The sequence below is a fragment of the Poecilia formosa genome, unplaced genomic scaffold (genome assembly GCF_000485575.1).
Source record: "Poecilia formosa unplaced genomic scaffold, Poecilia_formosa-5.1.2 Scaffold18, whole genome shotgun sequence".
Lineage (NCBI taxonomy): Eukaryota > Metazoa > Chordata > Actinopteri > Cyprinodontiformes > Poeciliidae > Poecilia > Poecilia formosa.
Window position 1 is genome coordinate 3,434,479 of NW_006799957.1, and position 21,650 is coordinate 3,456,128.

The window sequence follows — 21,650 nt, forward strand, 5'->3', positions numbered from 1 at the left end:
TAAAAACAGAACCCAAGTGGGATTTATTGTATCGAAAAAAAACAGAAAGAATGAAAAATGTCTTGTACCTGCAAGAGGAGAATGAACTGGGGGAATCGCTGAATGGGCTTCACCATCAGTCCGTACAGAGTTATCCGGTCTACACTGGAGGCCTGTTTCCTCTGAAACCAAAAGAAAAGACAAAAACTCAGAAGATGCAACAGGTAGTTAGAAACACATAATATTAAAGGAAGGTTTAAGAGAAAATGTTCAATGAGGAGTTTTTGTGTGTTTTTTTCCTCCATAGACCTTGTGTAAGTGTGCAAGTGGGTGAAATAAGTACAAAGGTCAGAGCCTGTGTCACATGTGGGAGTTCAAAAGATTACTTTTGGCTTGAGTTACTTATATTTCATAGATTACTGTAAGCACACGCGAGGTAATTTTTTAATGTACAGTTATGGCACCACAATAATCTATGGTATAGTGACAATGACAGAAGCAAATAATAAGTAAACGTTAAGGGCAAGAAAGTGACCTATGATCTCATGGTTATACAAATATCTGACATTAAAATTAGTGACTTATTTTTAAGTGGTTGTAATTATGTATCGAGTTATACATAAACAATCTATAGTAGAAAAAAACATTTACCTTACCCTTGGAGCTGGTATCAAGATATGCCAAGGTTCTAATAAGTGTGGTTTTAAAACTAATGTAAGGGTCTTACTGTGGTCAGAAAACATGCTGGAGTGGTTGGTGATTTCACTCACTGCTTGAATTACAGGATGAAATGGCGCTGGTCTCCCAATAAGCTGTCATAGACTTTGTGACTTTAGTTTTGTATTTAACTTTATTTTGGAATTTCATATTGATTTATACTCTGCTCTCTTGTTTCCACAGTTCAACATCAGTTACTTGTCTTCCCTCACAGCTGCACCTTGTTTTTAATTAATCACCGACTCCATGTTCAGTGAACAACTCTCCAGCTGAAAAGTCTTTCAATTAAAAAGTTCTTGGTCAAATCACCCTGCTAATGCCACCTGCCTGCCTCTTTCTGTTCGCCTTGTGTATCATTTGGGATTCCTCATCGACCTCTATTTTTGTATATTTGTTTTTTACTTTATTTCAGCCTCCTCCCCTCTGCATACAGGTCATTCTCTTTTCCCATTTATTTGAGATAAGTGTTATGTTTGTCCCATTTCCCCTAAACCATATGAAGGATGTAGCCCTTGCAAACAGTTCTAGTGTTAGAGGCAAAAAAAAGATAAATATTTAGTCCAGGTAATAAAATAATGTTATAATGTAATTTCAACCATCAGCAGAAATAAGTTCTGCTTAAATTGAATCCTGTTAAACATTTCGGTTTTAAACATTTCTTCCAATCATCCATCTTCTACAGCTTATCTGAGACCTGGTCATTGGGGCAACAGCTTAAGTAGAGTTTCCCTGACCTCCTTCCCCCCTCATTGCCTTTTTGATCCCATCTGGGGGGGATTCAGAGTTGTTCCCAAGACGGCAAAGAGATTTAATCTCTGCCGCAAGGTCTAGTTCTAACCTGAGACCTACTAGCAGCGAGACATGCCCTAAACACTTTCCTAGGAAGTTATCAAGAATGCATGCTTACCAACAAAGGCATGGTCACAACCCTCCAGGATAGGATGTGTTAAATGTATTTATTTTATAAAAAGAAGAGTTGATTCTTAGCTGAGGTCTTTCTCCAGATATTTTGGTCTCCTCCCACAATATTTTAGATAAAACTGAGTGCATGGCTCTTTGCCAGCTTATTGGTCCTGTGATACACCGGCAATCTCTCTGAGTTGTACTCTACCTCTGGGAACAATTATTTCAAAAATACCATGGAACGTTATTTATAATAATATTCTAATATGTTTTATGTACACTTTGTAACATAGATATACTTAAAAAGAAATATAAAGAATACATTTCTACTAATCTTAACGACAGTTTTCAAGTTCCAGTATAGTTGAACATTACTATCTTTTTGGAGTTTTATAAAGTAGCATGAGAGTATCAAGCTAATTTAGTACGTTAATTAATGAATTGTGGTAGAAATCCTGAAATGTACAGACATGCCACTTATGGCTTTCCAACTTTATTTTTCCAATTTTATTTTTAAAACAGCATTAACTCTTTCAGTTTCTACTCTATGACTGTCTATATGTTGAGAAATATTTCCAAACTGCTAAATTTGTTTATTATTATGAGTGAAGGAAAAAAAATAGAAGTCTGTCTTCAGCTAGCTGACCAGCAGTGTGCAGCAACAGGTGAAAGAGGGAAAGCCTTGTGTTTCTTAACTTGTTAAGGCAATGGTTCTAAGTTGATGCTATTTTAACATTATTAGAAATTGTTGGAATAGGTAGTTGACTGATAAATGATGAATCAATCAATCAATGCTTTTGATTCAGGCATGCATTTCAGTTTGACCTGGTTATTGCTAATTTCATTATAGTAGATGGTTGTAAAATATGATATGGGTAGGTTTAATAGGTTTAATGATCATTAGTGGCTGTTCAATATCCAAATTCCCAATTAATAGAAAGCCAATATTATCAGTCCCCATTAGGTTATTTTTTAACAAACCTTCCCTCTACTGCCAGGGTGAGGCCAAAGTTGCACCATGTTCCTCTTTAGAACCTTGTTAACTGTCTAAAACAAAGTGCAAATAACTGCTTGAGGACAGTGCAAGCAACAGGCATTCACAGTGGTCAGCTGCTACCCAATCAAGAAATCACAGGTCATACTATGAAGACAGCAATTGCAAAGGTTTCATCAGATTGAGCTGATGCTCAGTGACTGAGCACACAAACTGTTTTTCCCAGGTAACCTCATAAGCAAAGATGGCCTCTGAGTGGACTCAGTGAAACATTGCAGGAGCACCGAGTAAAACCTTTTTCTCTACGGCTTTCCATCTTTTTAGATGAAAAACATTGGAGTGGTGTCAAGAAGAGATATTGACCATCACTATCTGTTCTTTGGAGGGCAGTTATGTATTGCACAGTCAAGCTTTCCTAACGGAGAAGGAATCTAAAATCCAGGCTGGTGCCTCACTTGAAAACAAATCACATCTAAAATCACATGAAAACAAGAGCAGAATGAATTTGCCAGATTACCTGAGACATCATCTAAATTTCCTTAGTCATTATTAAACCCTTGCTCTGCAATAAGTAAGAGCAAAATGGCCACAGTAATCTGGCAGTGTAAGTCTTTAATGAATGCTTTTAAAACAAATGACTAAAAAAGTGCTACATAAAAGATCGATGACCCTTGGAAAGATGTTTTATTTTTAAACACGGTTACTGAGCAAAAGAACTAAAGGAAAAGGAGCATTGAGTTAACATTGACACTTTCTTTTCAGAGTCTAGGCAACTAGTGTATAATGTCTGTTTTTACAGTTTTGAAGTAAAGAAAAGTAGCACATTCAGAGGAAAACATGTCTCTCAATGCTTTATGTTAATTAGCTTAGTATAGCTTTATAAATGGTGACACAAAAAAAGTCCCACAAAGAGGTTTTCTTATGGTCCTTGAATTACTCTAGGATAAATATAAACAAAAATGTCTTTCTGGCTCAATAAGGTTGTGTATGTCAGACAAGTTTTGGATCTGAAAGAAGAAAATTATTTTTGAATAGAAAATAAAATGGTCAATTTTAAGTTGTTAGGTAATTAAAGTACTACAAGTTATTCTAAAGACAAGCACTAACTCATATTAAACAATGAATATGAACAGTTTTTTTTTATATAGCATAAGCTACAAATAAAATGTAAGTGGCCCCATTTTAACAGAATGTGCTAACGTCACCTAAAAGGTATGTAGAAATCCCTTTTACACAGAGTTTTACGACTGGAATATGTGACATTTGCATGCCACTTTATTTCTCCATGATGTAAGCTGCCATAGTTTTTTATAGATTCAACTAGGCAAAAAGACATTGGTGGCTGCCAGGAAAGGCTCTTGAGTCAGCGCTGGGGAAACTCTGAGAAAGTTCAAAGTAGAGGTCTTCCGGGGAATGGAGCATAAAGTGAAGAGATTACACTGAATATGATTATAACCCAGTCAAAGTGGGTCATAATCATATTCACTGTGGCTGGATCACAGAGCCCTTCTGCAATGTAACAAATCTTGGACTTGCATGACAGTGTGTTTGATACCAGTTCTGTCGCAAAGCGATATTCATCCTCTTCATTGAGCCACAGAGAGAATAACTGTTGTGTCTGATAAACTAGAAAGTGATCTAAAAAGGTTAAATTGTTTTTTTTTAATCAAACAGTAAAGTAGCAACTCAGTGGCCTCGTTTTTTCTGACCTCAGTCTTTTAAAAATAGTTCAAGAACATGTTTTTGTTATTTGGGCAGGATATGGATAGAATAATTTTGGTATTTCATCATTTGTTTTACACAGCACCATTTAGCTTTTACACACCACAAATCTGGAACAAACTCCCAGAAAACTGCAAAACAGTCGAAACACTGAGTGTCTTCTATGCCTTGACTACAAACTTACCTGTTGACTGTGTGTTCTACAACTTTGTATTTGTGTGTGTGTTTTTATGATGTAAAGTACTTTGAACTGCCTTGTTGCTGAAATGTGCTTTACAAATTTGATTGATTCATGGATTTTTTATTTTTTTTTTACATATCTGTGATCATACTATGTTTTGTAAGGATGTCAGAATTGCTAGAAAAAAGGCCTTTATAGCCCCATCCACTTTCCTGTTAAATTCTTAAAGTGAATCAGATTAAGCTTCATTAGCTGAGTTTTTGTAACAATACACACAATATGCAACAAAAATGAGGTTTTCCAATGACAGCAAATGTATGTATTGTGAAGGTGTTTGAATTTATTCTTATAATGGATGGCAGAATTAGTTAACATTTATGAAAATAAATAATAATAAAAACTGAAATAATAAGTTTCTACCCACAAAGCAAAATGTTAGCCATGATACATTCCACAAATGTAAAATGCTTATAAAATGGATTTCTGATCATGTCATTGACCTTATGGAATAAATTTGCATTTGTTACCAGGCAACCTGAGAGAACTGCAAGAAGCATTGGCATTTACCAGCAAAATATTCCACTGATGGCATGTCCCTTAAATGCTAATTTGAGGTTAAAAAAAGATAACACCTATTGCACCAGTTATGCCTTTGGGCACCTCAACCCACTGAACCCAGAGAATTCAAAATGGGTAAGATGTCACCAGCAACTTATAGTGAAAAAAAAAAACTGCAGAACACCAGAAAATTATTTAAATTCTATATGATGGGTAGTGACTGTTTAAATTAAGTTAACTGGAAAAGTTTGATCTTTGAAATTACAGCATGTCTAAATAGAAACAATACTATAAACACCTTGTTTGCACCTTAAGTCAGTTGTTAAATCAGTCTGCATTTATGTTGCATGTCAGTAGAAAACTGACATTCAGTGGAAAAAGATACATTTTCAGCAAAAGCACAAATGTTCACAGATTTAAAGACAACGTGTTTTGAATAACTTTGAGCTTGTGAAAATATGTTCAGACTACATAAAACAATGAACAAAGTGTACATGATGTCCTGGCTGCCAGCAGAGAAACCAACTCAAACTCAGAGTCCCTGAAGGTGAGTGGCGTTTTTTATGCTGCTTCATGTCAGCTAATAGTTTGACATACTGCAGAAGCCATTTTTGAAATGGCATTTCAGTCTTTCTCAAATGTTCTACTGGAATTGAATAAAAATTTGTAGCTTTTCCTATTTTATTCAATGTTCCTCTGCTGCAACACTGTGATAAAAGGTCATTGTTCTACTCAAACATTTCAAACATTTTTTTTGACAGATAAAGTTTTACCAAAAACTACCTTGCCATTCTCCTGATTTCATCAGTTCTTTAATACAGTTTCTCCACAACCAGAGAAACTATGTCACAAGAAACTTTTTTATGTTTTAATAAAGTAAAATTACTTTTTGCTTTGGAAATATTCTGATAGATTAATGCTGTACATTCACAAAAATACTGCTCAACTTTCATGGCTTAATTTCAAGCTATTTAAGAGACTATAACACAACAACAACAAAAGCATTAATATATTAAAACCTTCCATCCTTCCTTTAAGCATATTTCTCTTAATTATCATATTAATTTCAACCTTTTTAAATCAACAGTGCAGATATGAAGAACAATTAGCTACATATGAAAATAAATCTTCATCCATACATCATTTCAAGAGATGTTGACAATAAAAATAACCTTAAGAAAAACTTTTTTGCTTTCTGTATTGTGATTTTATTTTTATTTTTATTTTTCATTTAAGATGTTTAGGTTAAAATAACCAGATACCCGACATTTAACTTCTTTAATAGGTTAAGGAAGTCAAATCTAACTAGGTCTTTTAGCTTTTTGTTTTTGGTGTCTGTAGTCTGTGACTATAAATATAAGTAATACACATATGTTGGGTTTTACAACTGTTATTGTCAACATGCTTTAACAGACATCTGAAATCCCTTCAAGGCAAACCTGGGTAAATATAGACCTTTTCACAAGTAAAAAATAACAGTTATACATGACCATATTTTGATTTTCATTCCCAAAAGAAACTAGAATAAGCCAGTTTTGGAAAGTGAATACTTTCAGGCATTTTGGATGAAAGCTTAATGCCAGATTTTAAATTCCTTCCAACAGGGCTGACAGATGCCCAGCACTGTCAGCTGTGTAGTTCTGTCAAAACACAAAACAACCTTTTTTTTTTTGTCAGAAGTAAACCTAATTCAAATCAAAGAAACACAGTGGTAAAATATTTAATAAGAAGTTTAACTGGAGGATATTGCTAAGATTGCATCCATTCATTCCACACTGGAGAAAAATGTTTGGTCCTACATTGGTAAAAAAAATTGTGGAAAACACAGTAATTCTAAAGATTAGACTGCTGAAGTAGTTGCTCTATTGAAGTGTGCAAAATTTTAGCTTTTAGCACAATGCCACTTACTGGACTGAATGTGGATCTTAATTTAAAATCTTTTCATCCAAAAGAAAGTCTTTATGACACTGAGAAGTGGACACTTGAGTAACGTTTATACTAAAATTATGCCAATGACCTCACAGTTAAAAAGGGTCTTCTGAGTGTGTCCTGTGCCTACTGCTCCTTGGTATAAATAACATGGCCTACATATGTTTGATCATTGTTGGTTGAATGCCATTAGGGAGAAATGTAGACTTTTTCATGCGATTCTTTTATAAGCTTGTATAAGTGGGATTTTCCTGAATTTTATAGATGTCTCACCTATCTGTTAAACTTAACCTTGAGCTGTATGCTACTGCTTGAAACGTTTAGATCTTGATATTGATTCTCTAGGTCTGGGGCTTGGAAAAAAAAAAAGAAAAAAAAAAGCTAAACAGAAACTAAAAATATAAACTGGATACTTTGACAAAAATGATGTAGAAATTCAATATAGTGCAAAAAGAAATATATTCACCTTTAGAAATTCCAAGAATGCCGGTTTGGACATGCATGCCTTTTTAATGAGAGCCATTGCATTGGTGAAGTTGTTCACATAATCACTGTACACATCCAGCACCATCGACTTAGAAAACTGTAAAAGAAAAGAGAATACAATTAATAAAAAATATACATATATAGTAAATATTTTACAGCACCAGAAACATTGTTTAGTTTTGCAACATGTATAGTTTTCTAATACCATGCAGAGTCATATAATTTCCCCTGACTTATATATTGTTGGCAAAAAGAGGCCATAAGATGAAAATAAATCATTTGTTTTTCATCCTAGTTGTTGAAACGGTAAACAAATACCCCCCCTCCCGATCCATTTAGGATGGTGCACAAAGAAGAATGAGGTGGAAGACTGTGTGGGAGTGCAGCTGCGTGTGACTGTTCTGTGGTAAATATCTATTCTCCTTCCACAATTACACCTACGCCAGGCGGCTGATAGCGACAATATGAGGAGTAATGGGAAATTGGCAAATCAGATGAAGGAATTAACCCTCTTTTCTCTAAGTTTCCCTTAGGACTCTGCTGGCTCAGATATTACTGCAGACTCTGCAGGTAGAAGTAAAAAAAAAAAAAGGAGCAGCCCAAGCTGGGCTGTATACGGCCCTAGCATTTCCACTGTCAACTGGGCTTCATTAGATAAACAGTAGGTCTTAAAATATCAATGGAACAGCACAATAACACCCAGCAAAGAAAATAATAAAACAACTCCTTCTAATAGGCAAATAATGAGCAAACCATATGGATGAACACACACTGCAGACGCTTGAGCACTGCTAAAATTGTGACAACATATATCCCTGAGACCATCTGATGCAGTGGAGATATTTATCATGCCTGTAATTGATTTTGTTTGGGGTAAACTATGTCTGTTTGCTCATCATTACTGAGCTAACAGAGACATAGCAATGAGATCCAATAGGATACAGTAGGGAAAATATGACAGATTCTCCCCAGAATATAGACTGATGTAATTTACAGCCAAATATCCAGAGGCCTTTATAGACATTTACACCCCCCCCTCTGTGTCTTGCAATAAATTAGGCTAAATTAATCCTGTGTTTCGTCACTTAGCATAACCAAAGTTATTTCACTTTGCTATAAACCAGAATGATGAGCAATACCTTGGTTTTAGGCATCTTTCCACAATTTCTATTGTTTTTAACAATTTTCTTACAATAGTTCAGCTGCTATTTTGGCCCAATCCTTCTGACACAGCTCTCTTAAATGACTCTGTTTTCTAGGTCACCTTCCTTCCACACACCTTTTCAGCTCTGCAAGCAAATTTCCTTTAATACCACCTACCACCACCAAAGCAATGACTTTGTTGTTCTTGAGCCACCTTGGAAACAATCTGATTTGATACCAAGGTTCACAGTTCACTTAAAATACCCTTTTATGATCAAGCTTTAACTTTCTGACAGATGTCTTGAGATGTTTCTTCAGTATTTACATTATTCTTTCATCATAAGGCCATCGTGATGCTTCAGTCCAAACTGCAGCAAAGTTCCCACATGACATGTTATTAACCCCATACTTCTCAGCTGATGTGGTGTTTTCAGGCTTAAAAATGTAATATATTTTCTATCAGATGTAACGATGGTCATTATGACCTAATACTTCTTATTTTATCAAACCACAGGAAGTGTTTCTAAAAATTAAGGTCTTTTTCTTCTTGGACATTTACAAACTTCAATCTGGGTCTTTTGGAGAAATGGCTTTTTCCTTGCTCTGTGTCCTTTCAGTCCTTCTCTACTTTGATGTCAGATTGTGAAATAAAAAATGTATTTTTTTTTTTTAGTACAGTCTATGTACATATCTGGCATCATCTGCACCAACACATTGGTCAAGATGTGAACAAACAGTGTGGTTTCTGTAATATACACTGACCGAGGCAACAAACAAGTCCCCGATTTTCTCACTGCTGTCCCACTCTGCCACACGGGAAGCCAGCGCAATCTGGAACATGGAGTGACACTGTGTGATCTCTCTGATGCGGTGGAAAATGGGCCGGATCTTCCTTGGACTCAGTATGCGCGGCTCTGCCTCCATCAACGGTCTGTGGTACTCCTGGTGAGAATGAGGAAGAAAATTGCAATCACAGATTGTTGGGCATAAGCATTTTTGGCCAACCACTTCTTCACAATTCAGAGCCAGAATAGTAATGGAAGCAAAAACATCAGTTGATGGTCTTTCACAGAAGGGGAAAGTGTTGATCTCTTCATGAATTGTCTCTAACCCACCACTGTAATTTACAAGCAGACACAAGGAACATCAGAAAGCAGCACCAGAAACCATTTTGTGACATTGTGGTGTTATACAGTACTGAACATTTCCAATTGTTCGGGATGTCTTTTGTGTCCAAATCATGTCATGTGTCTGGAAACAGTGCATTTTCGTTACTACTTGGCTGCTCTATTTGAATCACACACACACACACACACACAAAAAAGTTTTAAAAGCAGTGAACTTCACAAAGGAACATGAACATTAATGCCAACCCCTAACAAAGCCAGGACATTCTATCTTGACAATAAAAGATTTTATTGCATACAAAGCAACCATTGATTGTAGTTAATTCTATTTCACTGGGCTTTTCTTTTATTTTCCAGTGATGATGAGATAAGAGGTCTCCTTTTCCTTTTTATCTAGGGAGATTAAAGAGGAGCGACTGCACCCCCATCGCGCAAGCCTGACAGCCTCCCTTTCTCTGCATCAGCATGAAGCCCCCTCCAAAAGAGCATAGGTGTTTTATCAAGATTATTTATGCACAGACACCTTCATAATTTGATGAATATCTCTGCCTCTCTTTTCAATGTAATTCACAGTGGCTAAACTGTGAAGATATTGCATGTGGCAGGAGAGGACAGGAGGACTAAACAGCTCACCTGCAAGATCCTCCTGAGAGATTCCAGGTAGCTCCGCTCGCTCTGAATGATGGAGCCAAGGATATGGCGCCTGACAACCTGCGTGGACAACAGATCAGTCAGGAGCTCAGGCTCTAACAGGACATGATTGGGCTGCGGTGTGTGGCATGCTTTCAGTTAAGCACGGCACCGGCTGATGGATTACACCATAATCATGCGTTAGTCACAGGAGAAAAAGACTCGGAGGAGTCGGTCTGTTTGAACGAGCTGAATCACTGGAGGTGCTGTGACATGAAAGCAACTGTTCTAGCTGTTTTAAAACACACTGCTTTTACAAACAAGATCAGGAGTTTAAAGCAAACAGATATTAAAAATAGTGAATAACAAATGACTTCTTTAACAGCCTGAAGCGTAATCCTAAGGCTACTGAGTACTGCATTGGTTATAGGCGTGCATACACCATTGAAAGCTGTTGTCAGAGAGCACAATTTGACGAGTCTCTCAGCTCTTGTGCTTGTGTACAGGCTCCCAGGTGAATGGTGTTGATTAGAACTAGAGGTAGCTGGACAGTGTGTGTAGAAAGAACTATGTCATATTAACCTCTACCTGGGAATTTTCGTCTGGGTTTTTTTGTGTTTTAATTGTACAGAATGTTCCTTATGGTGTTTTTAAACATGCAATAACTAGTCGCCTCCAATCTTATATACAAGGTACAGAATTTGTGGAGTTTATGGGTGGAGACTCAATTTTTAGATGAGTATGAGAAATAGGAAGCCCTGATCAAGACTGGCTCTGTGATTGGAAGAACAATAATGTATAACAAATACAGTAAACATGTAGACAATACAACAAGACATTGTTAACAACTCAGTGTTAAGAAAAATAGACAGGGTGCTTCATGTAAGTAGCATCAGAGCTATAAATCGATTTTCTTCATCCTTTTTTTTTTCTTTTGAACAAGCCATCATGTGAGCAGGTTGTATACTCTTTCTGGAAACCGATTAAGCTGAACACAATAAACAGAGGTTTGAGTCTAGTTTGTTTTTAGGCTTAGCTTTGTACCAACACTACTTGTGTTTGGGTGCAAATAGACCCTTTCACTACGTTCACCACATGTTGGAAAGCCCCATTTTCAATTTACCAAAGCGACAAGCCTCCCTTGAACAATACACTCTATGAAACATTGCACGTTTTACCATTCTTTAGCTTTTCTAGTCAAACTACTCGCTTCTAAGCTGCTAACAAGTGTAGCTGTTACAGATTTTTATGGATGATGGGGTTGCTGTCAGCTGCACCTGGTGGTTGGTCAACCCTTCTGGCATGGGGCTCAGCTGCGGGGGAGGATGCTTCACTTCTGACACAGCCACATCCAGGTATCCAGCATCATCATCCTCCTCTGCAGATTTCAGAAATGGAAAAAAAAAGAAAGAAAAAAAAAAAAGAGAGAGCAGTTTCAGATTGTTGCTGTGTCTGAGTAATGTGTGCATGTGCGTGTGTGTGTCTGTGTGTAACAGAGAATGTGACAAGGACGGAGAATAACAGAAAGGCAGCCTTCAGATCTCAGAGCAGCTGGAGACACAGTGACACGCTAAGTTTATTACCTCTAAAATATGAAGAAACTTCTGAACTCTCTGAAGAATAAAAAAGGGAGAGAGCAGAGGAAATGTGAGATAGAGAGAGAAAGAGAGAAGTAAAGAACAGGCAAAGGAAGAAAATTCAGGGCAATACTGTATGTAGGAGTAAAACAGGCACAAAAGCAATCCAACTCATTCTTATCTCTGCATTGGCACAATGGCATACAACGGTGAAAATCCCCAATTCACCCGTAGCCATTAAGACCCAGCAGAAGGTTTCATCAGTCCAATTAAAGCCTTTAAAATTATATCAGAGGATTTTTGGATGACAAACACAAAGCAATGAAGATTCCAGGCGATCAATGCCTGAAAATAGCAGCACTGTCCTTCCTATCCTCTGTGTGATGACTTAAAGATGTGTTGCAGGCATGAGTCTGCCATCTATCTTAATGATGCTGCTATCCATTCATTGATGCTGATCTGTCTATACTGTAAGGTTCCTGAAACACAAGCTCCACGATGCCACATGGGATATTTTCTCTCTTACACACCAGAAACTTTTCTCACCCGCACCCCCCATCCCATCTTAGTTGAAATTGCAAAAGCTTGTCTTTTGTATTTTAAATATAATCAGTAAGATCTCTTCTTCCACAGTACTTTCATGTTTGCCTCAAGGGACTTCTGAAAAGAAAAAAAAAAAGACTTTCTACCCCAACCATCTTAGATACTCCTATTCGGCTTGGCGAGGCTGGATTTTTACCCAAGTAAACTGTCTTTTATGTTATAAAAGCTCCAATGAATTTTAAAGCATCCACAGATTCCTTTAGAAATTACACAACGTTCTATAGTCATAACTCAAGAGCAGCAAAGTTTTAAAAATTTCCTCAATTACCCATTTGATCTTTTCTCTGCAGGAATGACACTTTTCTCATGACGGCTATTTTGGTCCTCTCGAGTCCACCCTTCGTTCCGGTTCTTGCCGCCCTCATGAGCTGCTGAACCTGGTTGCGTGGAGCACACAGAGACAACAAAGGAGCATCAGAGCTGGAGGGAAGTGCCATGTTGCGGTGGCTTGATAACCTACGGTGCTCCTCCGGAGAGAGACAGAGAGAAGTGGCGCTCAGCAGGCTCATCATGAGCCTCACCATCTGCGACTCCCCCGTGAGTCGCTGTACGGCTTTCTAATCAGAGAGCCTGTGAGCATATCATGGAAAGATTATGGTAAGAGAGGGAGATCCACATCAGCTGCCTTGCTCTGCGTGGGAAAAATTCAGCTGACCACAAACTCCACCCTGAGCATCGCAGAGGCCATGCAACCAGACTCCACAGACCCAGAATACACTCAGGGGAGTAGTATTTTTAAATGATGCTACTCCGAGAAAGTAGGTCAGAAAGTGGTGGCAAGTTGCACTGATGTTTATGGAGGCAAACACGCAGACTATTATTAAATAATTAATGAGTTTCATGAATTTGTCTTGATATTAAACAAGGCAGGGAAACATAAAAAGGGAGCCTAACAGGCCAATCAATAGTCTCAAAGCAAAGCCACAGAGCAGAGGAAGAGCTAAGAAGGATGGCACAGCGAGCCAATTAAGCCATTGTGTCAGCTGAGCATAACAGATTGCATTTATCAGCTCTGGGTGATCATCAATCCTGTAGTTAAACATGTAGCAGAGGGAGTTGAGTTCCGCTATGAAATTATGTGACACAAAGTGGGCTTCGAAAGTGTACACACCCCAATTAAAATTACAGCCTTTTGAGACTTAAAAAAAAAGGAAATTTAATCCACCTTTAGTGTGACATATGTTGTGTATAATTAAAACAAGAACATCTAATAAATGGGTTATTTGAGAAACCATATGAAGAGAAGAGCTGCGGCAGCCTGCTTTCATAAATGTTTATGCCTTAAAACTAACAACCTTGGAAAATTATTCTAAACTACCAGACTGAAACATGTCTCCTTCCAGGTCTTCATCCAAACTTCCACAAAACTTCAGTCCAATCCTGTTCTGCTCTCAACAATTGGAAAGCTTTACATGTTCTCTCATGAAGTCATTCATTTATGTCTGGACTAAAATAGATACCTGAAGGTCTTGGATTAAAAAAAAATTACTGACATTTTTCACTATTCAGAATTTTATGCAATTTAACAAATAACAAATTTCCACTCCTAAGAATAATGATGCTACCACCACTACACATGATGTTCCAATTGTAATGAGCCTGTTTCTGTGCCAAACATACCAAAACTTTGTTTCATTCAGACAAACTGTCCTGTGGAGATTTTAGCCAGTTCGAGATGTCCCCCTTGATATTTAAGCATTCTGTTTTAATAAAGTCCTTCTTCTTTGTTCAGATATATGAAGAACACGTGAGATTGTTGTCACTTGCACAACAGTGTGAATATCTGCTGTTCTTTCCACTGTTGTCACTGAAACTGATGAAAGGTCTTTTCACAGAAAGAAAGAATGCTGAACTGAGTTTCAGAGCTTTTGCAGTTATGCAGTCAGATTATTTAACCTAATTTAATTCTTACTGTACAGTATGTTTTCCCTTTATACATTTACTTGTTTTTCATTTGAAATGTATAGAATATATATATACATATATATATATCACACTGAAGGTAGAAAAATCTTGCAAATTGTTCAGGGGCAGTGTCAATATTTTTAACTCTCAAAAACCTGGTATGCATTTTTAAGGCCCACTGTAACTGTGTTCCGTTGCTGCTTGGGGTTATACCTTGATGTCATAGTTGTGCTTTCCAGACAGCCTCATAGCCAGTTCACGTTTGGTCCTGGCACACCGCTCCCTCAGCCGATGCACTTCAGGTGAGAGCTACAGGGAGATTGGATGGGGATGGGTGGGGCACAGGTGCATGGAGTGTTAAGCCACAAAAGCCATTGGGAAGAGGAAAGCAGGAAAAAGAAGCCAGAAGAGGAAATGGATGCAAAGTGATCAAGGGGAATGAAAAGCCGAGGAACACTGGGAATTAATCACAAGCGCAGAGAGTGAAAGCTCGGAGCACTGCTTTGGTCAAAGGCGTCGTGTCTAATGGTCGCTGATTTATGTAGGGTCCAGAGTGGCTGCAAGCAGTTTGGAGCAAATATTAACTAAACAAACTTTACTGCAGCTCTCCCAGGTTTCTTAAACAAGAACTCCAGCTTCACCGGGTGAAAAATTAATTGGGCGAAACTAATTAAAAACAATGTGTTTCTGATGAAGGCTGCTGGACTCTAATAGTTGAGCTTTTTTCATTAATTGTAAAATCCAGCACACCTGAATTCTTCCTTTTGTTCAGCGGTCTGAGACAAACCTGCCAACAGAACGGTGGGGGGATTTTTCACACCGCACCCCACTGTAATTACCAGGCAACTCATTTTCCCCGTCCCACATCAAGAAGGATTTTTGTTACCTCTGGCCTCATTTGTTTTTCAGATTATTAGTTCAACTCTGCATCCTCTTAGATTACAGTAGAGTATTATCCATGCAGAAACACCTTCAATGTTCAGGTTTGACTGAAAGCAGGTATAAATCTATACATTAGTAATGACTCAACTACAGATTTTCCATATGTCTGCAGTGATGAAGCCACATTTAAAGCTGCTGGAGCATAAAGAAAACGCAGCACAATGTCAATGTGCACACAGTGCCATCATGTGGAAGCGGCACACTGTGGAGCATCACGGTGATTACCGGCAGTCTTGGCAGAAAAGAGGCAAGGAAATCTGTGGCTTTTCAAACAGAAATGTCTCATGTTTACTTTCATCTCACAATGCTCGGATAAAACTTGACAGCCTTTTATGCATTTTTCATGTCCTTTACCGCTTCCTTCCACTTCTATACATTAATAAAGAGTACTGCAAAAGAGAGGCAGCGAATGAAATATTCTCCTTGATATTGTTTTAAGTGCTGAAAAACCGACCCAAACAACCTGGCCTGTCTAGATGCCATATACACAGATATCAGGAATGATTTGACATGGGGTCTACCTTGCTCCTTGCCGGCAGCTTGGCGTCGTTATCAGATTGCTCATCGTAGCTCTCAAACTCACTGGAGCTCCACCCGTTGTTTGCCTCCAAAGGACCACTCTCTCTTTGGACATCTTCATAGATCATGTCTGCTGAACACACAAACACACAGCAGGTCAGGGGCTGCAGGTGGGAGGTCATGAGAGAGCAAACATTTGAGGCAAACACAATTCTGCAACCGCCGACCTTCATCAGGGGAGAGAGGTTCCTCGCTGGGAACGTCATCATAGATCACCTCTAACGAAGCCTCTGGTGCTCCTGCCTCTGTGTCAGCCGCACAGATACACACACAAAAAAAAAAAAAAACACAGAAGAAAAACAAAGTTTCATCAAGTCGCACAAACACGAGTTTTGCTTTTTAGCTTCAATCGTTTTTGCAGTGGCATTCTAGGACTTTCTGTTGATAGATCAAAATGTTGTTGCTCTCAAGAGGAAAAAAACACAAAGACATTCACATGCAGTTTTTCCTCTCATCTGAATCGTTTGAGGCAGAACAAAATATATTTGCTTTTGCTAGAAAAGAACTTGGACCTATGAGTACACTCAGTGGCCACTTTATTAGGTACGCCTTGCTAGTACCTGCTTTAATTTTTAGTGGTATAGATTTAATTAGCCGTCAGAAATATTCCTCAGAGATCATCTATGAGGTTGCTGCAGATTTGTCAGGTCAGCTACACATTCCACCACATTCCAAAAGTGCTTTATTTAACTGACAGCTAGCGATTGTGGAGCCCACTGGAGTACAGTGTGGAACATATTTAATTGTTTTGTTCAAGTTCAAGATCTTATGAGCTTCAGAAAATGTGTACACCGTGGTCATAAAGAGACGGACATCCACAGGTAGGCTGCAGTGTTTAAGCAGTGCAGCCTAAGGCTACAAAACCTATAGTGTCCCAGGAAACTATTACCAACAGCATTATTGCAACAGCAGCAGCTTGAGTCACTGATTCAGTGCAGGGTGGATTCATTCTTTCATGTTGTTTGCATCCGATTCTGAGCTTTCCAAACTGAATGTCGCAGGTGAGACTCATCTGACCAGGCATTTTTTTTTTTCCGGTTTGTTTTGCCCAAATTTGGTGAACCTGTTCGAACTGTAGCTTCAGTTTCCTGCTTTCAAATTATAGGAGTGGCAGCTACTACGATGTTTTGTTGCTTTCTGCGCCTCGGTTGAAACTGAACGAGGTTCAATTCAGTTTCAACTTAAATTTAAATGTATGCATTTAGATGCATTCTGTTGTGACCCCAGTTATAATACAATTCAGTCAGCTTCAGTTCATAATATGACTCATTAAAATATTTTTAAGGATGTCCAACTGATTGCGCTGAGTCATTGATGTTGCTCTAAGATCCACTATAGAGCAGGGATGTGGAAAACGTAGAAAAAGCAACGTCTGGTTTCAGCTACTGAAGGTAGCAGTGCAGGTGTTTTGTTCAAGCTACTGCTGCCTTATTATCATCTCAAAGCAGTCTGCACATTCTGCTCTGAAAATGTACACGAACAACGCATTTTTCATCTGCATAATAACCGCACAACGGATATTTTATCTTTCCTGGACCATTTTCTGTAAGCCAAAGAGATAGTTATGCCTGAAAATCCTACTAGAGCCGATGTTTATGAAAAATGTGGTTAAAATCTGTCAAGTCCCAACAACCACACATCATTCAAAGTCACTTAAATCACTTTTCTTCCCCATTCTGATTCTGTGTACTTCAACTCGTCTTCCCCACGTCTACAGGCCTAAATGTGTTGAGTTGTTGCAACATGATTGGCTGATTTGCTATCTGTTTTAACGAGCAGTTGAATAGGTGTACCTAATTAAGTGGCCAGTCGCTTTATTTAAAGGTTCTTGTCCTTAGAGAGATCAAGCACATCTCTTGTGGATGTTGCTCTAACGGCTTTGTCCACGTGACTTAACACGATTGTATCCAGCTTGTTTGAGCTATTGACCCATTCCATCTCCATGCCTGGCAGGATTTGTCATTAACTGCTTTGAGAGTGTTTCAGCCTAATTTACCTCAGTGAGCTTTATTGATTTGGTTTTAAACCCTGATTTGTCTACACACTCTCCTAAGCTCTGAACAGCAACAATCACCGTTTTTAATTAATCTTACTGGAGACGTGCTTTCCTGTTGTCGATTATTCAGACTAAAATTCTAAAGGACCTTGAGGAAACCCTTGAGGAAGGAAAATGTATGTTAAAATATTGTTGTTGCTTTTTCATAATTGGAAAAAAAAAATCTTTTCATATATTTCCACCTAGTTGTGTAAGCAGAAAGAGGAAAGCAACTGAATTTAGGAGGCCCAGAAATCCTACTGGTCCCTTGAGGAACATCGCTTGTTCCTCCAAGTTTTGTGAGGAAAAAGTTCCTTGCTGTGCTTGCATAGTTTATTCAGCTTTATATGGCAGCACAGTAACTCTAGGCCAAAGTTGTTTCAGGCATGACATACTCCATCATAATAAATATAACTAATTGTTATAAATAGAAAAGAGAGAAGCATTTACAAATCAATGTCAGAACATCACAATCTCATGTGTCATGACCACATTCAAGGACTGAAGGCAAATGATTGCTTCTTCAAACAGGAATCACTTCATTATTCATAATGAACCATATAAAGTATATTTGATCAACGTGAAAAACTCTGACAGCATGTAGAACCAATTTGCACAAGCTGGCAGGTTATTATTATGCAAAATACATTCTGGACTCTGATGTTTAAAGACTAAAATTACAAAGCAGCAAGCATAAAAACATTAATACAAGAGAAAGATTTCTCATTAGATTTTACCCCGTGTTAAGTTAGTTTGCTTTTCCCCCTTTTTTTTGCTTCATAAATATAGATGTCAGAAAGAAAAGTTTTATATAATTTAGAATTTTCAACTGCTTTGTATGAGGAGTCCTGTGTACGAAAATCATCAGAGGAAGAAGACATTAAAAAAATGTTGTGCAGTATTGCTCCTTTGCATCTCTCATTTCTAAGCCGGTTTCAAATAACGGCAGCCCTGCTGACTGAGTCAAAATCCAAAAGCAATTTTCCCCATGGAAATGGATCTCTATTGATCCTCATCCTGAATTAATTGGATTCATGTCATGTCTGCACAGAAATCAAATCCCAAAAGAACACAGGTGTGTTTGAGTCATTGTTTGCTGTGTTGATGTGTATTCCTATATATGTGTGTATATGATATTCATGTTTTCTTTCACTGCAGTAATCAATAAGTTACACACTGACCCTGGATGTATAATGTGGTGTTGTTGCCACCTCTGATCAAAGTTGGACCATGCAGTGTGTATTGCCAACTGGTGCACAATGTTCTCTGCCAGTTTCTATATGGTGTGGCCATGGTATTGTTTACGCATCTCTGGAGGTCCAATTGGTTTTCCATCAGATCTGTCCACAGTGCGAACACTATAATACATGAGTGGAATGAGCCTGAATCCCAGGGCAAGCTTACAGTAGGCTTAATCTTTCTGGCCTGATATTAAACCCTTTAACTGCAATATAAGGCACATCAGTTCAGTGTCAATATAATTTTGTTTGGTACCTTCAGAGATGTCCCTCGAGTCAGAGCTTCCCTGAACGGTTTCTTTGCTGCGATCTCCTGAATCAGACAGCGGCACCACAGGAAGCTCCTCTCCCAGACAACGATCTGATGCACCGGGCTCGGCTGCTGCTGGTGCTGCTGAGACCCTGGAAGGTACCCAAACATTAGCACAGTTAAACCAACACTGAGTGCTGCGTGCCTCATTACAAGTTAATTTCACAGAGAGGAAGGGGAGGCTAAGTGCTTGTTGATGGGGGTTGAATAGTTGTTTGCAATCCAAGCATGTAAAAGCATACTCCCTAAAGTCTCACGGAACATGTATTGCTACTTGGAAATGATAAAAGATGTCTTTAAGAGGATCTATTTTTGTTCAGTGGAAACAAGACCATATTTCTAACCCTTTGTTGGAAACTGTCCATTTTTTTTTTTTTTTTGCTCCACAGCAGCCTTTCTGCTTTGTTCCTTTTATCTTTTAGCATTGTAGAAGGAAATAAAACATGGCATCTGGTAAAAAATACAAACATGGCCACACTGCATGTTTGGCACCACTTCATGATGTGTGGTTTTAACACTATAGTACACAAGTTATCTACTATATATAAAACTGAATGTTTCTGGACTACAAAATCCCATAAATATTGAGGTGTTAATTTTAACACAGTAAAAAAATAAAAAATAAAAATCAGATCAGGAGTTAAAATGTTTCTTTTATTTCCCCTATTTTTCTCTCACATTTATCATGGGATTTCATTTGAAAGGTAGTTGTTTCCATTTGGGAGTTTTAGAAACACTGTTAGGGAAAATACCATTCTATGTGCCAAACTCTGTTATCTTTTGTGTTTTTCATAGGTTTGATCAGAAAAGTTGAAATAAACTATACTTTAACAACACTGCCAGTAAAAATGTTCTTAAACAAAAAAAAAAAGTTTTTTGCAAACTTTTAAAATAACTGAACAATACACATCAGTATACTAAGTTAACAATTAAAAAGGAGAAAAAGAACATCCTGGAAAATGACCAGGTACTGTACTACATACGACAATGACCAGATGACTATTGAAATACTTGTACTAAGAATAGACCAAGAGATGGTGTGTAAATAGTCTCATGGAAAAGTTACACTTAAATTAACTTGTTCCGGTGTGCTGTCAAATCATTATCTGTCATGGCAGCAGTTTGCTTTTTCACTGCTGTTATTTTGAATGAAGCAGACTGCATAACATCACAGGGGAAAATCTTGTTGACACAGCAATCACTGTGCCTGTGTTTGCGCTGGCAGTGAGTTTTCATCCTCCCCCACATGACTGATAATATGACAACATCCAGCATATAGGAGAGACCCATCTAAACTAATTAAATCTGCCCTTCTTCGCAACATCAGAACAACACTTGCAGAGCCTGCAGCAGCAGAAACGGAAAACAAAGATAAAGACTTATGAGGTAAACATCTACTTAGAAGTGCCATAATTTGGAACGCAGCAAAAAAAAAAAAAAAAAACTTTGCATACTTTTCATTTTGGAATCAGAACAAAAATCACACCTTACATTGATAGGAAAAAAAAACTGTGCACAGGAATTAATTATAACATATGTTTTGTTTTTCTCTTTGTTTTTAGGCCAAACTGGTCATTTTAAAAAATGAGCTTTCATTTCATATATTATAATGTACATTAGAGCGCTGGAAGAACATAAGAAGTCACTGCAAAATCTGTAGTTTTTCTGATCTCACATTAAGCATCTGTTTCTGAGTACAACACAAACAACATTCTTTTCAATTATCCAAGAAAAGAAAAATAATATAATTTTGTGCTCATCTTGGTTTAAACTGTGTATTGTCACATGTGTGGGAAGGTGATGATGCCATTGGCACAAAAGCAAGATGCGTTTTCATTCACCGATTTCATGTGTACAGCAAGCTCTCCCCCAGTGTCATAGAGTTCAAAAGATCACCTAATCAGTACCTCATTAGACAGACTGATGTGTGCTTATGTTTGGATTCAACAAGCGCTGTCAAATGGAACAGCAATCACGCATGCAGAGACACTGATTAACAAAAATGTCTCAATGTTTTCAGAAGTTCTACAGTACAACATTGATGCCGTTGTAAATGAAAGCAATTCTCACTGTATGTTTACCGTCTCCTCAT

The 21,650-nt window shown here is 37.8% G+C and overlaps 1 protein-coding gene and 1 long non-coding RNA gene across 7 annotated transcripts in view; one reads left to right on the top strand and one right to left on the bottom strand.

Annotated features, from left to right (window-relative positions):
• The window catches only part of arhgef10la (Rho guanine nucleotide exchange factor (GEF) 10-like a), a 125,721-nt gene that overhangs the window by 84,758 nt on the left and 19,313 nt on the right, over positions 1-21,650 (bottom strand). The window contains exons 4-14 of one of the 4 annotated variants that reach the window (XM_016668940.1): positions 19,505-19,650; positions 16,143-16,220; positions 15,918-16,045; positions 14,668-14,763; positions 12,818-12,926; positions 11,953-11,982; positions 11,647-11,747; positions 10,373-10,450; positions 9,375-9,554; positions 7,450-7,566; positions 69-161 (exon numbers count right to left, since the gene is read on the bottom strand). In XM_016668940.1, the coding sequence (XP_016524426.1) occupies positions 69-161; positions 7,450-7,566; positions 9,375-9,554; positions 10,373-10,450; positions 11,647-11,747; positions 11,953-11,982; positions 12,818-12,926; positions 14,668-14,763; positions 15,918-16,045; positions 16,143-16,220; positions 19,505-19,650 (1,156 nt within the window). Of the gene's footprint in view, positions 1-68; positions 162-7,449; positions 7,567-9,374; positions 9,555-10,372; positions 10,451-11,646; positions 11,748-11,952; positions 11,983-12,817; positions 12,927-14,667; positions 14,764-15,917; positions 16,049-16,142; positions 16,221-19,504; positions 19,651-21,650 lie in introns of all 4 variants that reach the window. The other 3 variants (XM_016668939.1, XM_016668941.1, XM_007547024.2) reach the window with 3 other exon arrangements.
• On the top strand, positions 4,648-10,404 carry LOC107835678 (uncharacterized). 3 transcript variants are annotated; one of them, XR_001661493.1, is made up of 5 exons: positions 4,648-5,189; positions 5,521-5,601; positions 7,809-7,875; positions 7,993-8,130; positions 9,286-9,375. It is a non-coding gene; the product is annotated as an uncharacterized LOC107835678 (long non-coding RNA). The 3 variants fall into 3 exon arrangements; XR_001661492.1 differs by lacking the exons at positions 7,993-8,130; positions 9,286-9,375 and adding exons at positions 10,137-10,230; positions 10,313-10,404 and having other exon boundaries at positions 4,654-5,189; XR_001661494.1 differs by lacking the exons at positions 7,993-8,130; positions 9,286-9,375 and adding an exon at positions 10,313-10,399 and having other exon boundaries at positions 4,660-5,189.